Genomic DNA, 18,285 nt, shown 5'->3' with positions numbered 1-18,285 from the left:
GTCTTCAATCTTTGGAGACGGACAAGGTTTCCACTTTTCCAAGATAAACTATTTGCATACAGAAACAGTCCAAGGGAACCAGAATTTTGAAAGATTTCTAAGGTCTAATTTTAGCTATGTAAGTCCTAGTATTGTTTCAAAGTTTCAGATGTTAAAGGAACATCCAAATTTAAATAAAATATGTTCTGTCACGCACATCTCTCCAAACGCATGTCAGCTTAGGGCAGATCCAGACTATATGCATCACTTTTATGCCTACCTTAAATGCAAATAAAGTGGTTCACTGAATTGTAAGGAGTATTTTCTGTTGAATCAATCAACTGAGGAGTGTTCAATATGATACAGCCAAATTCCTTTGTTTAGAGTTAAAATGATTCTCAACTCAGCTCCCATGAGGAATTCAATTTATATAGCTAACTGCCTTTGCTTTTATAAGGGAAGAAGTCACATAGGCCTAACATATTTTTCAATACCCAGCTGTTTTAGCCAATATGGAGATAACAGAATGGCAAAAGGATTAGGCCAGAAAAGGTGCTCCTGTACAAGATACTGCCAAGAACATGATTTCTGGAGACTATGTGTAATTTAGGGCCTTATTTGGTTTTAATGCATCTTCTAGCTTTATCCCAACTAATTCAAGAACTCCTTGTCCTGTCCAGTTTCCATGTTATCAATTTATTTCTGATAAGAGAGAATGAGTTAACCTAAAAGAACTAAGTGTTTGTACAGTGGGAGGTGAAATTTAAAACAGGATCATATTCATGCTGCCATCATTGGGGATTTTGTCTTAGAAATGTGCAGAATGGTAGAGCTTAGCCCACAGAAAGGAGACTAAGACATTAATTCTTATTCAATATGTAGCCAAGCAGGAGTATTCCATCTGTATCTTGATATCATAACACTGCTTGCTTTAACAGAAAAACACAGTAGTACATTTTGAGGTTAGGAAATCTGAACTCACCATGTGTACATGGGTAATCAGTATTACAAATGCCTTCTACTAAATCAATACGTAGCAGATTATTTAAAAAAAACCCTCCTCTTTTAGTTATATGCGGGGATTAAAATCAGGTTTATATTCAAATATAAATAATAGCGCTCACTGTCTTTGAAATGTTTTTCCAGGTTTATCAAAATATTTAACTGATATTATTCACTTACCTTTTCTTGCTCTAAATATAATTCCTCTGCTGTCATTGAAAGAATGCCTTTTTCTGTGATTTCCCCTCTCTGACCATCAATGGCAAAATCCATCTGAAAAATTTAAAATCATTCTTGAAATATGCATAAAATGTTGTTTATTACAACCCATATTTACAATAGTGAAAATATTTTAATACAACATTGTGATACAATCATTCATACACAAGCTCATTCACAGAATATTCATTCTATGGCAATCTGAAAATAGTTTTTATCAACGTTCTAGGGACAGTTTCAATTTAGAAAAAAAAAAATATATATATATATGAAAAACTCATCCTTTAGAATGAATAACCTAACTTTGAATATATGAAATTTTTCATTTTTATCTTATAGTTAAATTTGAAGTTGGCAAGCAGTTTTTTAAGATATATCTAATATAGACAATAATAAAATAAGTTGTGGTACCTAATACTCACTACTATATAGCTTGCTTAAAAATCACAAATTCTAGCTCTGTGAGTGGAGTCTGCTGTTACCTCTCCACTGTGATGCTAAGAGAGAAGTGGCCCCAACGCCATATTTCCTCTGATGCAATAGTCTTCTGATGAAATTTCCCTGCCCTTGCCCGACTCTGGGATCACTGTATGAAGACCACAAAGCTTGGACAGAGCCTCTGTCCCATCTGCAGGAGCAGATTACAAACAAATGGTGCAAGTGCACCACCTTTACTTTTGACACTCTCAGGTTATCAGTTGTGATAACTTACTGGGTAAAATCCTGTCCCACTGAAATCAATGCAAGCTTTGTTATTGATTACAGTGGAACCAGGATTTTACCTACTGTCCCACACTTTGGGTGGAACTGTGACTACACATCTTGGAATAAGCCTTACAGCCACACACCCAGAGTCCAAGTCTCTGCACAGGAAAAGGATATGATGGAAACTTGTTACTGGTAGGCCACATTGTCAGATGACTGGGTAGTAGTACATCCATTGATGTCAAAGAGCATAGCTGACAGTAAGACTGAAAGGACTGAGGGTGAGTGGGTAACTATAAAGGCAACTGTACAAGTTAAGGTTGACTAATGATAATGTATAGTGAAGTTGCAGCCAAAAGCTTTACACCATAAAGCCAAGCTTGCAAAGCTTGCAATCCACAATGGGCATCAGCACAATTAACTACACACAAAATGCTATCTTTCACATGATAAAACACATTGTAGATGCCCTTGTAGCTTTCTGAATACAATAGAGTAAATGCTTGGAAACCCAAAAAGAATGAGTACTGTAGTAAGACAAAGCTCCATGCCATTATTAAGAAAATGTAAGACACAAACATTTGAACGTTTTCAAACTCTTGCTGTGTTGTTCATAAATATAACATTTAAATTCATTTTGCAATACTGTTCACAAATAGGAATCAAATAAGAAATATGTAAAGCAAAAGTTGAATCAAAAGAGAGCATTTTACTTTGAAAAATTATGCAACGTTAATAGCATCTCCTTCAAGTACCAGACATAATGATAATATGCCCATTTTTTCTTTTAGGGCACAATTCTGCTGTCATTTATGCCTACCACATCTCTGCATTTGGCATAATTTAAATGAAAGACACATTACAGGTCTCACTTGTTCAGACTGCATGAAATCTTTTTCTGTTCTGTTCAGGTTCTTACATCATGTCCATCACCACAGTCAAAGTGCCTGCTGTTTGAAAAATGTTTTGTATATTAGGCATAATTTCAGATAGACAACAGGTGGATGCCTTCCAATAAGATTAAAGAGAGGTATAATTTGTCCAACAGAACAATTTTGTCCAAGAGAGTTAACTGCATATGTCTTTCAAAGATTAGAAACACTTCATAATGTTGGCATGCCAGTTAAAAGTTAGGAAGACAGTTTCCCCTTCAGTGCTAAACCTGGGCACCATTCACAGTAAATCCATGTATCATCCAGTACTATACATATCCTAAATACGGGAGTGACAAAAAACAAGAAGCTCTACAAGTTGCAGTTCAGAGAGTTCCTACAGAGGTGGAGATATAAAGCTGGATCTACATAGTTCTACCAAACTAAGTCAGTACTGATTCATTCACTTCCACGGAACTACACTAATTTACTCCAGCCGAGGTTGTGGCCCATTGTTTTCAGATCCAAAAATGAGGCAAAGCTTCATATGTGTGGATATCTCAAGATTCACAGGGAAATCCTATGGATCTTGGGGCATCCAAAATGTGCCAGGGAACCCATGCAGAGAACCAGCCCTTCCCCCTTGCCAGCAAAACTCACTCAAGAGACATGCTGTCATGGTCTCCTGATCCATAACCCAAAGTGGATTGATGACATAAAGCAAGACCCTATAGATAACAGAGTAAGCACTAATTTCTGCAGGAAATTCCTAATGAGTTTACAGATGGATGATGGCACAAAAGCGGCTCTTCCCTGGCCCATCTCTTTCTGCTTAAGCATGTCCTTTCACAACCCATACGAGACTGATTACTAATGTTCATGTGGAGGACTTTTCACTGAACTGAGGAAGGGGAATTATATTTCTTTGAGCTTCCTGCCTCAAATAGCCTGTTTACACTAGGGACTTTTAAAACATTGTACACTAATTTTAGTTCAGTTCCACCCAGGTCAGCAAGATTGGTAGCATTAATTTACATGGATCTCCAGCTGCTGTCATCATTTTATGCATTATGCCAGGCAGATTGACACTGATCAGGATTAGGTGACATGTTGCTGATGTCCCATCTGCACTAGGCTCCCAGCATTGATAACCCAGGTGGAGGTGAATTGGTGTTAACCTGGATGTCTAGACTAGACAGGGGCCACACATAATTGTGTCATTGGAATAGGATTTCTTCTTTCATTCATCTGTGCCATGCAGTGAGAAATTATATGACCTCAACTCTGTACATATATGTGTTGTGGAAAATTGCTGGCACTATTTTGATGGGCCTCACACTTTCTCTTCTTTGGGGGAGGTTCAGGGCACCATTTCTTGCCCTTGCAGTGGAATGTTAACTGCCCCACTAGTGTCCTAGAGGAGGGGAGTGCAGAGGGAGGGACCTGGGCCCACACTCTACTCCAGGTCCCAGCCCAGGGGCCCTGAGGATAGTGGTAAACCGCTTGAACTGACACTTTCTTCCCCTGGGCTACTTCCCTCTCCTGCCCTTCAGCTTATGGGGGACTTCCTGCCCTCCCTCTGTACGAGCCAGGTGCCCCTTTACCCTTGGACTTCTTAGCTCACCACAGCACTTTTCCAAACTGTCCGCTGCTTCCCTTCAAACTGTTCTCTGCTCCAACTCCCACACTGTCTGATTGAAGCAGGGGTTTTTATCATGTGACTGGGTTCAGGTGGTCTAATTGGCTTCAGGTGTTCTAATTGGCTTCAGGTGCTCTAATTAATCTATAGCAAACTTTCTTCCCCTTACAGGGAATAAGGCTCCCTTCTAACCCTCTCCTGCTGCCCTTTGGCCATGCTGTATCACAGTGTGCTAATTTTCTCTCTTCATTTTATTATATCCGAATTCATACACAAACAACAGCATGGTAGTTTTTTATTTTTAATAAAGGATTTAAAGAAAGGTTAGAAAGAGGGACAGAAAAGAGAAACTGAAAACAGTGAGAAAAGAGAGAAAAGAAAAGAATGAAGTCAGAATTGAGAGGGAAAGAAATAGAAAGTAGCCAAAACAAAAAGAAAAGAAGAGACAGCAAAGAAGAGTATAATAAAAGAACCAGAAAGATGGAAAAGAAAAGAAATTAAACTAAGAGAAAAATACTTAAGGTATGAAGAATTGAGAAAATGTACTTGGACAAAAAATGAAGGAGAAAGAATGAAAGAAAAGAAGTACAGGGAAAGACAGCACAAAGATGATGGAACGAATACAAAACAAGGAAAAAAGCAAATAGTAAGACAGAAAGTAAAAGTACCAAAATCAGCAAATTTGAAAGTTTTCTGAAAACATTAAGCATCTGGATGAATTGGCAATCTATCCTTTCTTAAAATCATGTGGGAAAAGCTTTAAAAAATACAATATAATGGACATAATTTTCTGCCACCTTGTATCTTGTATAATTATTTACTACTCTGCAGAGTATATGCAATGCTGTATTAAAATGCTATCATTCTAATCTGGCAATATTTTACATTCCCTTTGCACAAGTGTAACTGAATACATAGATGCAACCCCATAGTGAATCAGGCCTAATGTGCAATTAAAGGCTAGTTGTGACTATTTTACAGATATGTTCACTTTTAATAAATTCTTATATTTTCCTTGTTTCTTTGTAAAATGCATCCCAGACATAATCTCTCCACAAATTATTGAGGAGAATGGGTTCTTAACCTCCCATGGAGGGTATGCAGCTAGCAAAACATAGAGTTCAGTATAGCATAAAGCAAATTGTTCCTCCAGCATAGCAGCTGTACAAGCCAACTTTTTAGGTGCTACATATAAACATTTTAAAGAAAGAAGATACCAAATGCTTGTTTACATTTAAAATATGTCATAATGATTAAGTAGGACCTAAGAAAGCCAACTTTTTTACAGAGAAAACAAAATAAAAACCCTTGAAAGAAAATAAAAAGGTGGATTAATAAATTTTCCTTTCAATAGATGGGCATAAAGAATTAATGGAAAATGTTTGTGTTTTCAGCGATAGAATATAACAGAATGTATGGCTGGACATTTTACAATTATAGTTATGAGATGACAAATGGTTCAATAATTATATATTCAAAATCAAAAAGGGTTTTAACTAAATTTTCATAGTTTGCTCAAATATTATAAAACATCTAATTAACTGGCATGTAGAGCATATAGCCAATTTATAGGCTCAAGATCTCACCATAAGAAAAACTTATGCCCAGTGATTTTAAAATATTAACATTGTAACCAATTAGCACATAACTACTGTTCAAATAAACAATCTGAATTATGTTTTATATGCAGATAAATATAAATAATACAATTTAACATAAAAACTGTGGCAATCAGCCTTCAGATATATATATTGACAAGATTACCCAATGGCCTATTACTATACAAAAGAGTGGGACAAATTACTTATTTATATATACAAAACATGCTTATAAAGGCCAGCTGCAGGTATTTTTTGGAAAGTGCATTTTAATAAGGTCCTATTCAGTAGGGGAACAAATGGGGGAAAAGTAGTTTGCACTACAGAGTTTAGTGCAAGAGCTCTCTCTTTTTCTAACAACGAAATCAATCATTTGTCCAGACTGTGGGGAGTCAGAGTTAGTTACTGAAAAGAGCTCCATATATAAACAAGTCAATAACTCATTGTGTGTTATTGTTGGGCTGAAGAAGTCTGCTTTCAAAAAGCTGCCCCTGCTTCTCTGAGAATGAATGTCACTGTATTCAGAGAGTGGGAGAGGGATCTTTTGTTTCTAGCTATTGCTGGCTGCCATTTATGTATGGGAAAAGAGAAGTAGCTGCTAGTTGTTGCAGAAAAACCATACCATAACTATTGCACAAGTTTACATTACAGCTGTCCTGGAAAAGACCTTATTTTTGTAAATATACTTCTGTTAAAGACATTACAAGTTTGCTTGAACTGCTGAAATCTTTATTAATATTCTGTATATGATTATTTTCACTTTATAAAGAAGAAAATGACAATAGAAATTGTGATGACAAAATATTTAATAACTTGATTTTATCTGAATATGAATAATTAAAGCAATTAACCAATTCTGTTTGATAACTATAGTTACTCAACATATGCACTATAGGTAACTATATTTAGTCATTTAATAGTAGTATATAAGTAAGTTTTGAACTTTATGATATTCTGTGTTTCTTGTAATAATTAAAAGATTATGAAAGAGTAGTAACTAAATCATCTCAATTCAGATTTGGGGAAAAACAAGAAGTGCAGCATTATTGTAGTTCAAGCTGCAATAGTTCATCTTGATTCCTTGATCTCCAAGAGTATAGCTTCCAAAATATGTCAGTGTTCTAGCCGATGATTTACAGGACCATAGGTCCCAATCCTGCAAACAAACAAGTGATATACATTCCACAAGTAAGCACACATATTGAATTCAGTGGGATTACTTGGATCAGTACAGTTACTCACACATGCATGTTTGCAAGAGCATAGTGTAATGAGGTTCTTACTGACCACTAGTGAGCCTCCTTGCCTCTAGGTCTGGGAATGCCATTTTCGCTGCATAGGGTGCCCCTTTGCTCTTCATTGCTCACTTTGCTATAGTCTTTCTTCTGATAACTTGACCCTCCAGCTAGGTCACCCTTTAGTCCACCTCTACCGTGGTTATGAAGGACAAAAGTACAACTGTCCAAATGCCATCTCCAGATGGTGTTCAGCCCCAATTTAGGCTCTATGCCAATATACCAATGGCTGGTAGGGCAACATGGGCCCACCTGCTAAGCTGGGTTACAGCCCAGGGACCCTATAACCAGCAATCCAGGTCCTGTTGCTGTTTCCCTGGGCTCCTTTCTACCAAGTCTCTCTATTTTCTCTTGCTGGTTTCTGGATTTACCATGGAAGCTTACTCTACTCCTTGTGATTACTTCACTGCTCCTACCTTCTTGCCAGACTCTTTACTCCGGGGCAGGCTCTCCCCCTGGGACTTTGTGCTTGTCCCTGCTGACCTCCCTCATCCCAAGGACTGACTGCAAAGTCCTTACCCTGAAGATTCTTTCTTTGCATTTGTTTTTTGGCACATCATATGAGATTATGACCACCATTTTCTTCATTCACTTTTAGACATAATTTTTCTTAAAGTCCTTTCACTTAATCTAGTATCCTTAAGGAAATGCAACATTTTTTGCACTATTCCATTTTCCTGATATTCTCACTAGTCTCTTTAGGGAAAAAAATCTTTGATCCAAGTTGACTCAATTTTTCATAAAATAACTTTCTTTCAATAGACTATTGACCATGCCATAGATCATGATCAACAGTTTCTTTGGTTTTGCACACATTACACAACCCATCTTTATGCATTTTAATAAGTTTAATTTATCATTTAAAGCACAATGACCTGTTAACACTATAAAAATGACTACTTTATTTTTCGTATCTGACTATGGAGAATAGTATTATCTTCGATTTTTGAGCATACATCATAAAATCTTCATCCTTTTGTTTCCTTAGTCCGTAGTTCTTGGCATTCCTTCACAAGCTCCTTCATGACCACACTTGTCTACTTAAGGGTATCTTAATATCCACTTCCTCATTTTTTAGAGCTTGTTTTGCTGCTTTGCCAGCTATCTCATTTCCATGTATGCTGATATGTGCCATAATCCATACTATTGTTACACCGATATCTGCTTGCATTATTTCCACAGTTAGAAATATTATTTCACTGTTTGTGTCACTTTTTCTTCCTGAAATTCCTGATCTGATTGTCATAATGTCTGACAAGGCATCAAATAAAATTGCAGCTGCAGCCGGTCACACATTTCGTACTCAGGCTAATACCAACATTATCCCTATTAATTCAGCCATTAGAATAGTCACATAATTCAGTAGCCTTTTAGATTTTTGGACTGGGAACACAGAAGGCTGTTCCCACTCCAGCCAGGCTGTCATCTTTTGATCCGTCTGCATAGAGTTGACAAAGCCAGACCCATTTTTCATAAAGTAATTCAGAAATTGTATTGGTCATAACGTGTAGTATTTTCATTCCCTTGGTTTTTTTCATACTATTCCAAATCCACAAATGGGAGAAATAACTGTCCTGCTGTAATTTGATTTCCCATGACTAAAAATTTTTAGTTCTCTCAATTTTTCATTTATATATACCTCCTTTACCCATTTTTTCCTGATAGTATGAGGATGTCTGTGGCAATCCATCAAATTTTGTCTATTAATTTCTCAGCAATCCTCATAAATCTGTTGTATACTTCTATTTTCATTATTCCCTTTTACCTTTGCCCAAAAGATCAGATCTAATTGTTCCATCCTTAGGTTTATAGGTGCTTCTCCAGTGGCTATTTGCAGCATACATTGATGTTGTTTTCATTGCATGACATGTCAATCGTAGAGCTTGGGCCTAGAACAGTTTCAAGTTTCTAACAGCTGTTTTTGAAGCTGAACCGAAAGCTTGCCATCTGTAGTCTAAAACTGGTCTTATCGATGCACTATATATCATCAATATCTTCTTATCTGCATCTCATTTGTATCCAGCTATACTGCTACGTAATTTAATTCTATTTTTACAATTTTTATTTCATCTAAGTGACCTTTCCAAGATAATGTATTATCAATTAATTTATTATTATCATAGGAAAATAAAATTTTGAACTATCTTAGTTTTTTCACCATAAAGAAATAAGTCCCAGTCTTCCCTAATTCTCTTCCTGGTTAAAAGCATGCCCTTAGTTTTTGCAAATGAGCATTTAAATCCTCAAACATTTTCCCGCTTGGAAATTCTCTGGAGTGTCTCATTTGTCTTTTCCTCAGCTACTTTAAGTCTTTTATGCTTAGCCCATATAGCATAGTGGTCTGCAAAAAGGGAAATACCTATTCCTGTCTGCACACTTTCCAAGAGGTAATTTATCATAATGGAAAACAAAGTAGGGCTGATAATACTCCCTTGTGGAATTCCATTTGCAAGCTTGTAGGTTTTTAATAAAGTTATTCCCCCTCTGACTTATATAGTTCTGTAACTTAAAAAGTCCCTAATCCACCAACACATTCTCCCTTTTATTCCAATTTTAGCTAGTTTATGTAGGAGGCCTTCCCTCCAAAGCATGTCATATGCTTTTTCAATGTCAAGGAAAGCTGCTAGCATAAAGTTCTTAGTCCTTATGCTTTTTTGTACCTCTGTTTCCAGTCCCTATATGGTCAACTTTTCTGAAGCTACTTTGTATCTCAGTTATAATATCATTTTTCTCCAAGTATTCCACTAGTCTAACATTTATCACATTTTCCTCACACATGATGTGAGAGCAATACCCCTATAAGCATCAGGTCTTGTATGTACCTTGCCCGGTTTCTTAATTAGTATCACCAATTCTTGTTTCTATTCTATTGGCAGCAGCCCTTCCCCCTTGTCCTCTTGCACCCCTCAACCCCCATATATCATTATGTAACCACAACAGATTCTTTAGACTGCCTTCTGACAAGTGTGGAAGCATTTAATTACTTATGTTATCTTTACCTGGTGCTATATTTTTCCTTGTTCTATTGGCTGCAATAAGCTCCAGCACACTACAATTTTTGTTTAACACATCATGAGTATATTCTCTCTAGCCATTTAATAGTTCAAGCTTTCCTCAATAAATCTCCTTTTTCCCCACTCATAAAGCTCACTGCTTTGATTCATATTACTATTGACTTTTGAAATTCTTTTGCTAAAATGTCTGCCTTTCCTAAGTTAGAGACCTCAATTTCATTGTTTACAATATGTTCAGGTACACATTTACTTTTACTTCGAATTCCATTAATTCTTGGCATTTGCTTAAATATTTCTGAAAGTTCTGAATATTTGTTCAATTGCCTACAGAAATTTCTCCAACTTCATTTTTTGTCTTTCTGATAATCCTTTGTGCCACCAGCCAAAGGATTATATGTTTTATAAAATTAATTAAGCCTTTAATATTAATTGTGTGTCTTGCTTGCTTATATGCTTCATTTCGTTCATTCATTGTTATTTGCAATCCTCATTCCACCAGGGAACTCGATTTCTAAGGCAGGGGCCATTTGATGCTTTGTTGATGGCCAGATCAAGTGCTACTGTAATTCCTTTTATTATGTTGTTATAGAATTCTTCCAGGTTGTCACTTGTACAGTTACTACATAAATATTCATCAAATTGAATCTTGAAAATGTCCCCAATAAGCTTTTCAAAAATTTCAGCAAGGGACTCTTCTTGTGTTTCTGACATTTCCTTGGTCTTGGTACTCAATAAGCATAGAAAAGTGATCACTTCCCATGTCAGTCTTCTTTATGAATTTCCCAGCTGCATTTACTAGCTCTATTATTTGTTCCAATTCCCAAATCCAAAACAGAAAAGGATCCATCCACTGAATTAAATCTAGTAGGTGCACCTGTATTCAGTATAATCAGGTTATGCATATCAATAAATTGTTCTAAGCATTTACCATTTAGATCCATTTTCTAATATCACCATAGTTTATTGTGACTACTAAAGTCTCCACAAACTATGAAGATTTTTGACATTATTAACTAGTGTTCCTAATTCTAAAACAATGATTTTTATATGCACTATAAACATTATAAATCTGTATGTAAGTGTTTTTGTTCGGTACAGGAATCTCAATAGCACTATATTCAAAACTTAAGTTTCTACACATTGACATAACCAAATTCCTCTTTCATAAATATAAGTTTAAAATTAAGCTTTTTTCCATTTTAAATTGTTTAAATATTCCTCATATTGATACATCAAGAAACTGAAAAACTCTGCTATAATGAGCCTAACTCAACAGTAAGCAGAAACACTTGTCTCATGAATCATGGAAGACAGACAGAGTCCATACTCGGGGACTAGCATGGGCTACGAAGAGCAGAGGCTTGATGGATGTTTCACTAAACCAAGCCCATATGAATTCATCAAAAAATACTGGAATTGAATAGTAATCTGTTAAATTTATAAACCACTGAAAACCTACAATACTACTCATAACATCATAATAAATTCCTTGAACCATAAAGAATGACAAAAGGGAAAAAACATTGTTTCTATAAAAATCATCATTAATAGTAGCATGAATTTATTACATTTAATTTCAGCAAAAAGACTGACCCACAAAATCCCTTCAAATAGTTTCAGAGGGGAGAAAAAGGATGCATCTGCACAATCCCACATATTTACAGCAAATGGGCATTTGCAAATATAGAACAAGATATGCAATTATCTGATTGTACAAATGCCTTCACATATTTCCAAGTTCACCTACTGAGCCCTGTTTGATAATGTGGCATTTATTATCTATACTATGGGATGGAATGTAAAAAATTACAGAATTAGGGTTAAGGTTACTAGTTAGTGTCACGATTTCCTCTGAGATCTTTTCCACTCAGCTTATCCAGAACACCTCATCCACTTCTATGGAATCCAAAAACTGAGTTTGAATTCAAATGTGGCCATGATGTTTCTTTACTGGTATTTCATAAAGCTACACCTGAGGTGATCAGGGAACTCCAAAGTACATAATTATACATCAGATTTTTATATATATTATATATATATATATATATATATTCTAAAACAAACACATGCACACTACATTCTACATTGTATCACACGCTTTATGATTAGCTTACTAATTTTATGAACCTAGCCCTTTATAGATCATGAGATATCCATGACATACAAAGTGTGCTAGTAAGCAAAACTTCAGCTGCAAGCTTGTCACACATTACTCTTTTTTTATTTCTTTATCTACTAGCTACATATTATTTACAAGGCCACTTGTGAATTCATGCTTTGTCTATTGTTAACCTCTGTTTCCTTACTTCTGTTTTCTTCCATTGTTCATGCAAGGCCTACAGTTAGCCGGATGTATCTGGCAAATACCCAACCTATATAAAATGTAACTTTCAACAAACTAAATACATACAGATACATAAAGTATTAAGCTGCTTCTATATAGTGTGCATTTACCCAATGGTGTGTGTAAACTTTCAAGGGCAGGGGAACTATTTTGCAAATATTCACACAAGCAAATACATTCAGAGACAATAATACTAGAACATACTAACATTTATGGTTGTGATACATTTCTTGATTACCTTATTATCTACAGTATACAGATAGATTGTTTTTTTCTCAGTTTTAACATTGTATTGGTAGAAGCCTTAATATCAAATGTCACTGTTTGTAAGTAAAACTCTGATTACAAAAACAACTTGTATAATTGAAAGAGAAAAATACAGTCAAAATCATATATATAAAAACTGGACCAGATCCTAAACTGAGCAGGAGTTCTGCTCAGAAAGAAGGTAGGAAGAAAGGTCGTTTTCCATTCCATGATCATGGTAGCAGCTGAGGGCTAGTTTCATCATAAGCTACTCTAACTTGTGTTGGCTGAAAGGCTTCTCTAGGGATTGTTGCACTGACCCAGGATTTTCAGAGTACATCACACTCCGGCAATGCCCACTTTTGTCTCCAACCCATCCCCCATACTGGTGGATGGCAGGGTCAGGAGGCACGAGCTCTGCCTTTCACCTCATATTAATGGGCTAAATATAACACATTGAGGACTGGTTTGATGAAGCAGTTTATTGATATCAGCAAAAACTTATTTTTAGCATAGCTTCTTTTGCCGAGTAAAATGTATAAAAAGATTCTGAGAGCAGAAGACCCATTTGGTAAAAATGACCACCGAAGAACTGAAATATATATTGTAATAGCAAATTAATCTCCTAAAAGTAACAGCAAGAAAAACCCAGACTTTATTTAAAAACACTGTCAGAGGCTTAGTATGCACTCATGCAGTAGTATTTAGAGGAAGTACTTAGGTTGCTCTAAGTTGCAATATTAGCATTGAGCCTTTAATGGAACCACCATCAGCGAAGAATTGCCAAAGCTGCGCTCTGTTCTCCCATGGCATCTCCCTGTAGCCAACATTCCCCATATTCTAGGAGGAAGCAAGGCAATGGCAAAGCTTTGCCAGTGGTATAGGTGCACCAGCAAGCAAATTCCACTCTAACAGGTTAATTCTCTACTGGGTGTTTAAGATCAGATTACAGCTCCTTTGCATTTTCTGATTGGTGCAAAGAAGCTACAACACAATCATTTTAGCCCAGAGACAATGCAGGACTATCTATAATCCTTATTAAGACACAGTGAATCAGATGACACTAAAATTGGGGAAGAGATAAATAACCAAGAGGATAGGTCCCTGATTTTAGAGCAACCTTGATCATTTGTTAAATTGAGTGGAAGCAAATAATATGCATTTTAATATGGCTAAATGTATATATCTAGCAACTAAAAATGTAGGCCATACTTACAGGATGAGGGACTATCATGGGAAGCAGTGACTCTGAAAAAAAATTGAGGTCGTGGTAGATAATCAGCTGAATATGAGCTCACAGTGTGATGCTGTGGACAAAAGACCTAATGCACTCTTCATATGCATAAGCTGGGGAATCTTGAATAGGAGTAGAGCGGTTATTTTACCTCCCTATTGGGCACTGGTGCAACTGCTGCTGGAATACTGTGTCCAGTTCTGATGCCAACCATTCAAGAAGGATGCTGATAAAGTGGAGAGGGTTCAGAGAAGAGCCATGAGAATGATTAAAGGATTAATAAACATGTTTTATAGTGATTAAACTCTTTGAGTCTAAGAGATGACTTGATTACAGTCTGTAAGTATCTACCTGGGGAATAAATATTTAATTATGGGCTCTTCAATCTAGCACAGAAAGATATAACAAAATATAATGACTGGAAGCTGAAGCTAGTCAAATCTATAGTGGAAATAAGGCATATGTTTTTAACAGCGAGGATAATTAATCACTGGAACAATTTTTCTCCATAACAATTCTCCTTCACTGACAATTTTTAAATCAGGATTGAATGTTTTCTAAAATATATGCTCTATGAATTATTTTGGGTAAATTCTATGGCCTGTGTTATACAGGAGGTCAGGTTAGATGATCACAGTACTCCCTTCTGCACTGCAATCTATTAAAACCTCCATCTCATAGGAAGCTATTGATATTTTATAAAAGTGTGTAAAACAAGTGGCTTCCTACCAGGCACCACTTCAGGGCCCCGTCGCAGTCCTGCAATCAGAGGTGGATTAAGGTCTCCTGGATCCCTGGGCTGGAGCAAGTGCGGACGCTCCAATGCTAGAACCATGGACCTTCCACCTGCAGCTCTGTCCATGGCCCCACCCCATTCTGCCCCTTCCACCACCTCATTCCATCCCTGGCCCTACTCTATTCCACCCCTTCCCCTGCGGCTCTGCCCCATTCTGCCCATGACCCTGCCCCATTCCACTCCTTCCCTCATGGCTCCACCCCCTGCTTGCTCCTTTTCACCACCCCCCACTGCCATTCTGAGACTGGAGAAGCTCTGTGCCCCTACTGTGGCCCCGGGGCCATGGCAAGGAGTGAGAGCTTCTCCAGCTCTGGGGCCGCAGCCAGCGGAGATTTTTCAAGGGGCCCCAAACTGAGCGGGGTGAGTAATCCACCACTGCCTGCAAGTGGCTCCTCACATCAGTTTCCCTCTTGGATTCCCAGTAACTCCATGCCAGTTTATCCTCTAGTCCATTAACATAGTCTATTAAACAAAACAAATGCAAACGTCCATAACAAAAATCCCAAAAGATAGTCTATATCACTGTCAGTGCATGTAGTTCTTAAAACCTGGCTTTCTTCTCAACATAGCCCTGTGTCTTTGCCACACTTGACTCTGTTTGTCCTCAGTACCGGTACCAGGATAGCCACCCATGTCAGAAGTAAGGCCCTCAGCTGCGCCTGCTCAATACTTTTGATGCCCTAACAAGCCAGCTAGGCAGCCTGATGGACCATCCTTCCTGATTGGCTCAGGAATCCACCAGGCTGTTTTTTTAACCTAGCAGCAGCAGTAGCTTGCTGACTGTTCAACATCCACAGACTCTCTGCCTCCCTGCAGGGGTAACAGAAGCTCCCTAAAAGTGGGGGGGGACCGATGCCTGAACCGTGGCTCCTTCCCCCTGTGCTGTCCCTTCCCCATTCTTTGCACACTTCCCCTCCTTGAGCCCCCCACCCTCACTGCCCTTTCCACCCTGACGCCCTGCTCTCATGCTGCCCCATCCCCCAAGGTCCTGCCCCCACACTGCTCCTTCGCCTCGATGCCCTGCCCCTGCACTGCCCCTCAGGGATGCCCAGAGGGGAGGGCAAGTGGGTCAATTTTCCCCAGGCCCCACAGGGGCCCCCACAAGAATATAGTATTCTATAGTATTGCACATTTTTTTATGGAAGGGACCCCGAAACTGCTTTGCCCCAGGCCCCCTGAATCCTCTGGGTGGCCCTGCTGCCCCTTCTCCCTGAGCCTCCCCCATGCCACCTCTTCCCCCCAAGACCCCGTCCCCTGCTCAGTCTTCTCTGCCCTTCTTCCCCCATTGCTCACCCTTATGTCTGGTAAAAAGTGAGGGAGCCATGGCTCCCTGGCTGCCCCGTTTTGGTGTCCCTGCCTCCCTGTGCTCATCTCCCCAAGTCCTGTTCCTGTTTTGCTCTTCCACCACTCCAGCACAGGTACTGCCCTGCATCATTCCCATCTTGTTCCAGCCTTGCTCCTGCCTCAGAATCATCCCTTTTTCTGCCTTCCTTGATGCCTGGTAATCCAATTCCAACCCTTGGCTCTGACTCTGCCTCAACCCTTGGCTCTGGCATTCAGATTCCGACCACTAGGCCTGACTCCCACTCCGACTACTAAGCCTGACCACCTACGACCTGGTCTGCTGAAAAACCCCAGCTCTTCCTTCTGGATGCAAACCTGCTCTTCCACATGGAAACTCCCAGAGTCTCTCTTCTGGAAGCATCCTTGCTGAGGAGCATCCCTCACTCCTCCCATACCTTTCACTGTTCCTTGGGGTCCAGCTCTCCTGTAAGGAAACATCAGCAGGTAAACTTCTCTGCTGCGCCCACTTCCTTCAGGCCTTTCTGTCCTGAGAGCCAGCAGGCATCTATTTCTGCTGCTGATCCTGCCTTCAGCCCTCTATGACCCAGGCTTTCTGTCTTGGGACCCTCTTTGCTGAACTCCTGCCACCAGCCCTCTCCCAGAAATCACTATCTGTCTCAGGCAGCTCTCATCTCCTACCCTCTTCCAGTATGTTCTGACTTTCCCAGTCTCTTTCTCACAGTGAGGTGGCAAAGTTTGCAGATGATACAAAATTACTCAAGATAGTTATGTTCAAAGCTCACTGTGAAGTTACAAAGGGATCTCACTAAACTGGGTAACTGGGCAACAAAATGGCAGATGAAATCCAATACTGATTAATGCAAAGTAATGCACATTGGAAAACATAATCCCAACCATACACATAGGCACCAACTTTCTCCAGCACCGGTGGCTGCCCGTGCCCTCCCGACCCTTTCCCTGCCCCTGGTCCCGCCTCCATTCCAACCCCATCTTCAAAGTTCCCACCCTAATTCCGCCCCCTCCCTTCCTCTATTGGATCCCTTCCCCAAATCCCCGCCTTGGCCCCGCCTCTTCCCCCAGCATGTCACATTCCCCCTCGTCCCCCATTTCTCACCGCCCTGCGAATCAGCTGTTTTGTGGTGCAAGCACTGGGAGGGAGTGGGGGAGAAGCAGGATGCGGTGGTGCAGTCGAGGAGGAGGTGGAGGTGAGCTGGAGTGGCGGGGGCAGGAAGGGGAGCTGCCGGTGGGTGCTGAGCACCCACCATTTTTTTCCATTGGTGCTCTAGCCTCAGATCACCCACGGAGTCAGTGCCTATGACCATATATACAAAATGACAGTGTCTAAACTAGCTGTTACTATTCAAGAAAGAGATCTTGGAGTCATTGTGGATAGTTCTCTGAAAACATCTGCTCAATGTGCAATCGCAGCCAAGAAAGGAAACAGACTGGTAGGAACCATTATGAAAGGGATAGAAAATAAGACAGAAAATATCATAATATAAATCAATGGTACAACCACACCTTGCATACTGCGTGCAGGTCTGATTGCCCCATCTCAAAAAAGATATATTAGAATAGGACAAAGGACAGAGAAGGGCAACAAAAGCGGTTAGGGGTATGAAACAGCTTCCATATGAGGAGAAATTAAAAAGAATGGGACCGTTCAGTTTAGAAAAGAGATGACTAAGGAGGAATATGATAGAGATCTATAAAATGATAAATGATAAAGTGAATGCTTACCCCTTCACATAACACAAGAACCAGAGTTCACTCAATGAAATTAATAGGCAGCAGATTTAAAACACAGTATTGCGCCACATAACGTACAAACAACCTGGGAAACTCATTGCTGGGGGATGTTGTGAAGGCTAAAAGTATAACTGGGTTCAAAAAAGAATTAGATCAGTTCACAGAGGATAGGCCAAAATAGTCAGGGATGGAACCCTGTGCTCTGGATGTCCCTAACCCTCCAACTGCCTGAAACTGGGACTGGACCACAGGGGATGAATCACTCAAAATTGCCCTGTTCTGTTCATT

At 39.0% G+C, this 18,285-nt stretch overlaps 1 protein-coding gene across 10 annotated transcripts in view; it reads right to left on the bottom strand.

Moving 5' to 3' along the window:
- DCDC1 (doublecortin domain containing 1) overlaps positions 1–18,285 on the bottom strand; it is a 414,877-nt gene that overhangs the window by 249,052 nt on the left and 147,540 nt on the right. For all 10 annotated transcript variants that reach the window (XR_007774648.1, XR_007774649.1, XM_050954983.1 and 7 more), the window contains one exon: positions 1,162–1,254. Coding sequence is in view for 8 of the 10 variants with exons in the window: in XM_050954983.1 (XP_050810940.1) it covers positions 1,162–1,254 (93 nt within the window). In the remaining 2 variants the exon portion in view is untranslated. The remainder of the gene's footprint in view (positions 1–1,161; positions 1,255–18,285) is intronic.

This window comes from Gopherus flavomarginatus, chromosome 5 (assembly GCF_025201925.1).
Source record: "Gopherus flavomarginatus isolate rGopFla2 chromosome 5, rGopFla2.mat.asm, whole genome shotgun sequence".
Taxonomy (NCBI): Eukaryota; Metazoa; Chordata; order Testudines; family Testudinidae; genus Gopherus; species Gopherus flavomarginatus.
Note: the sequence above shows the minus strand (reverse complement) of the source record. Positions and strands in the feature narration are given on the sequence as shown.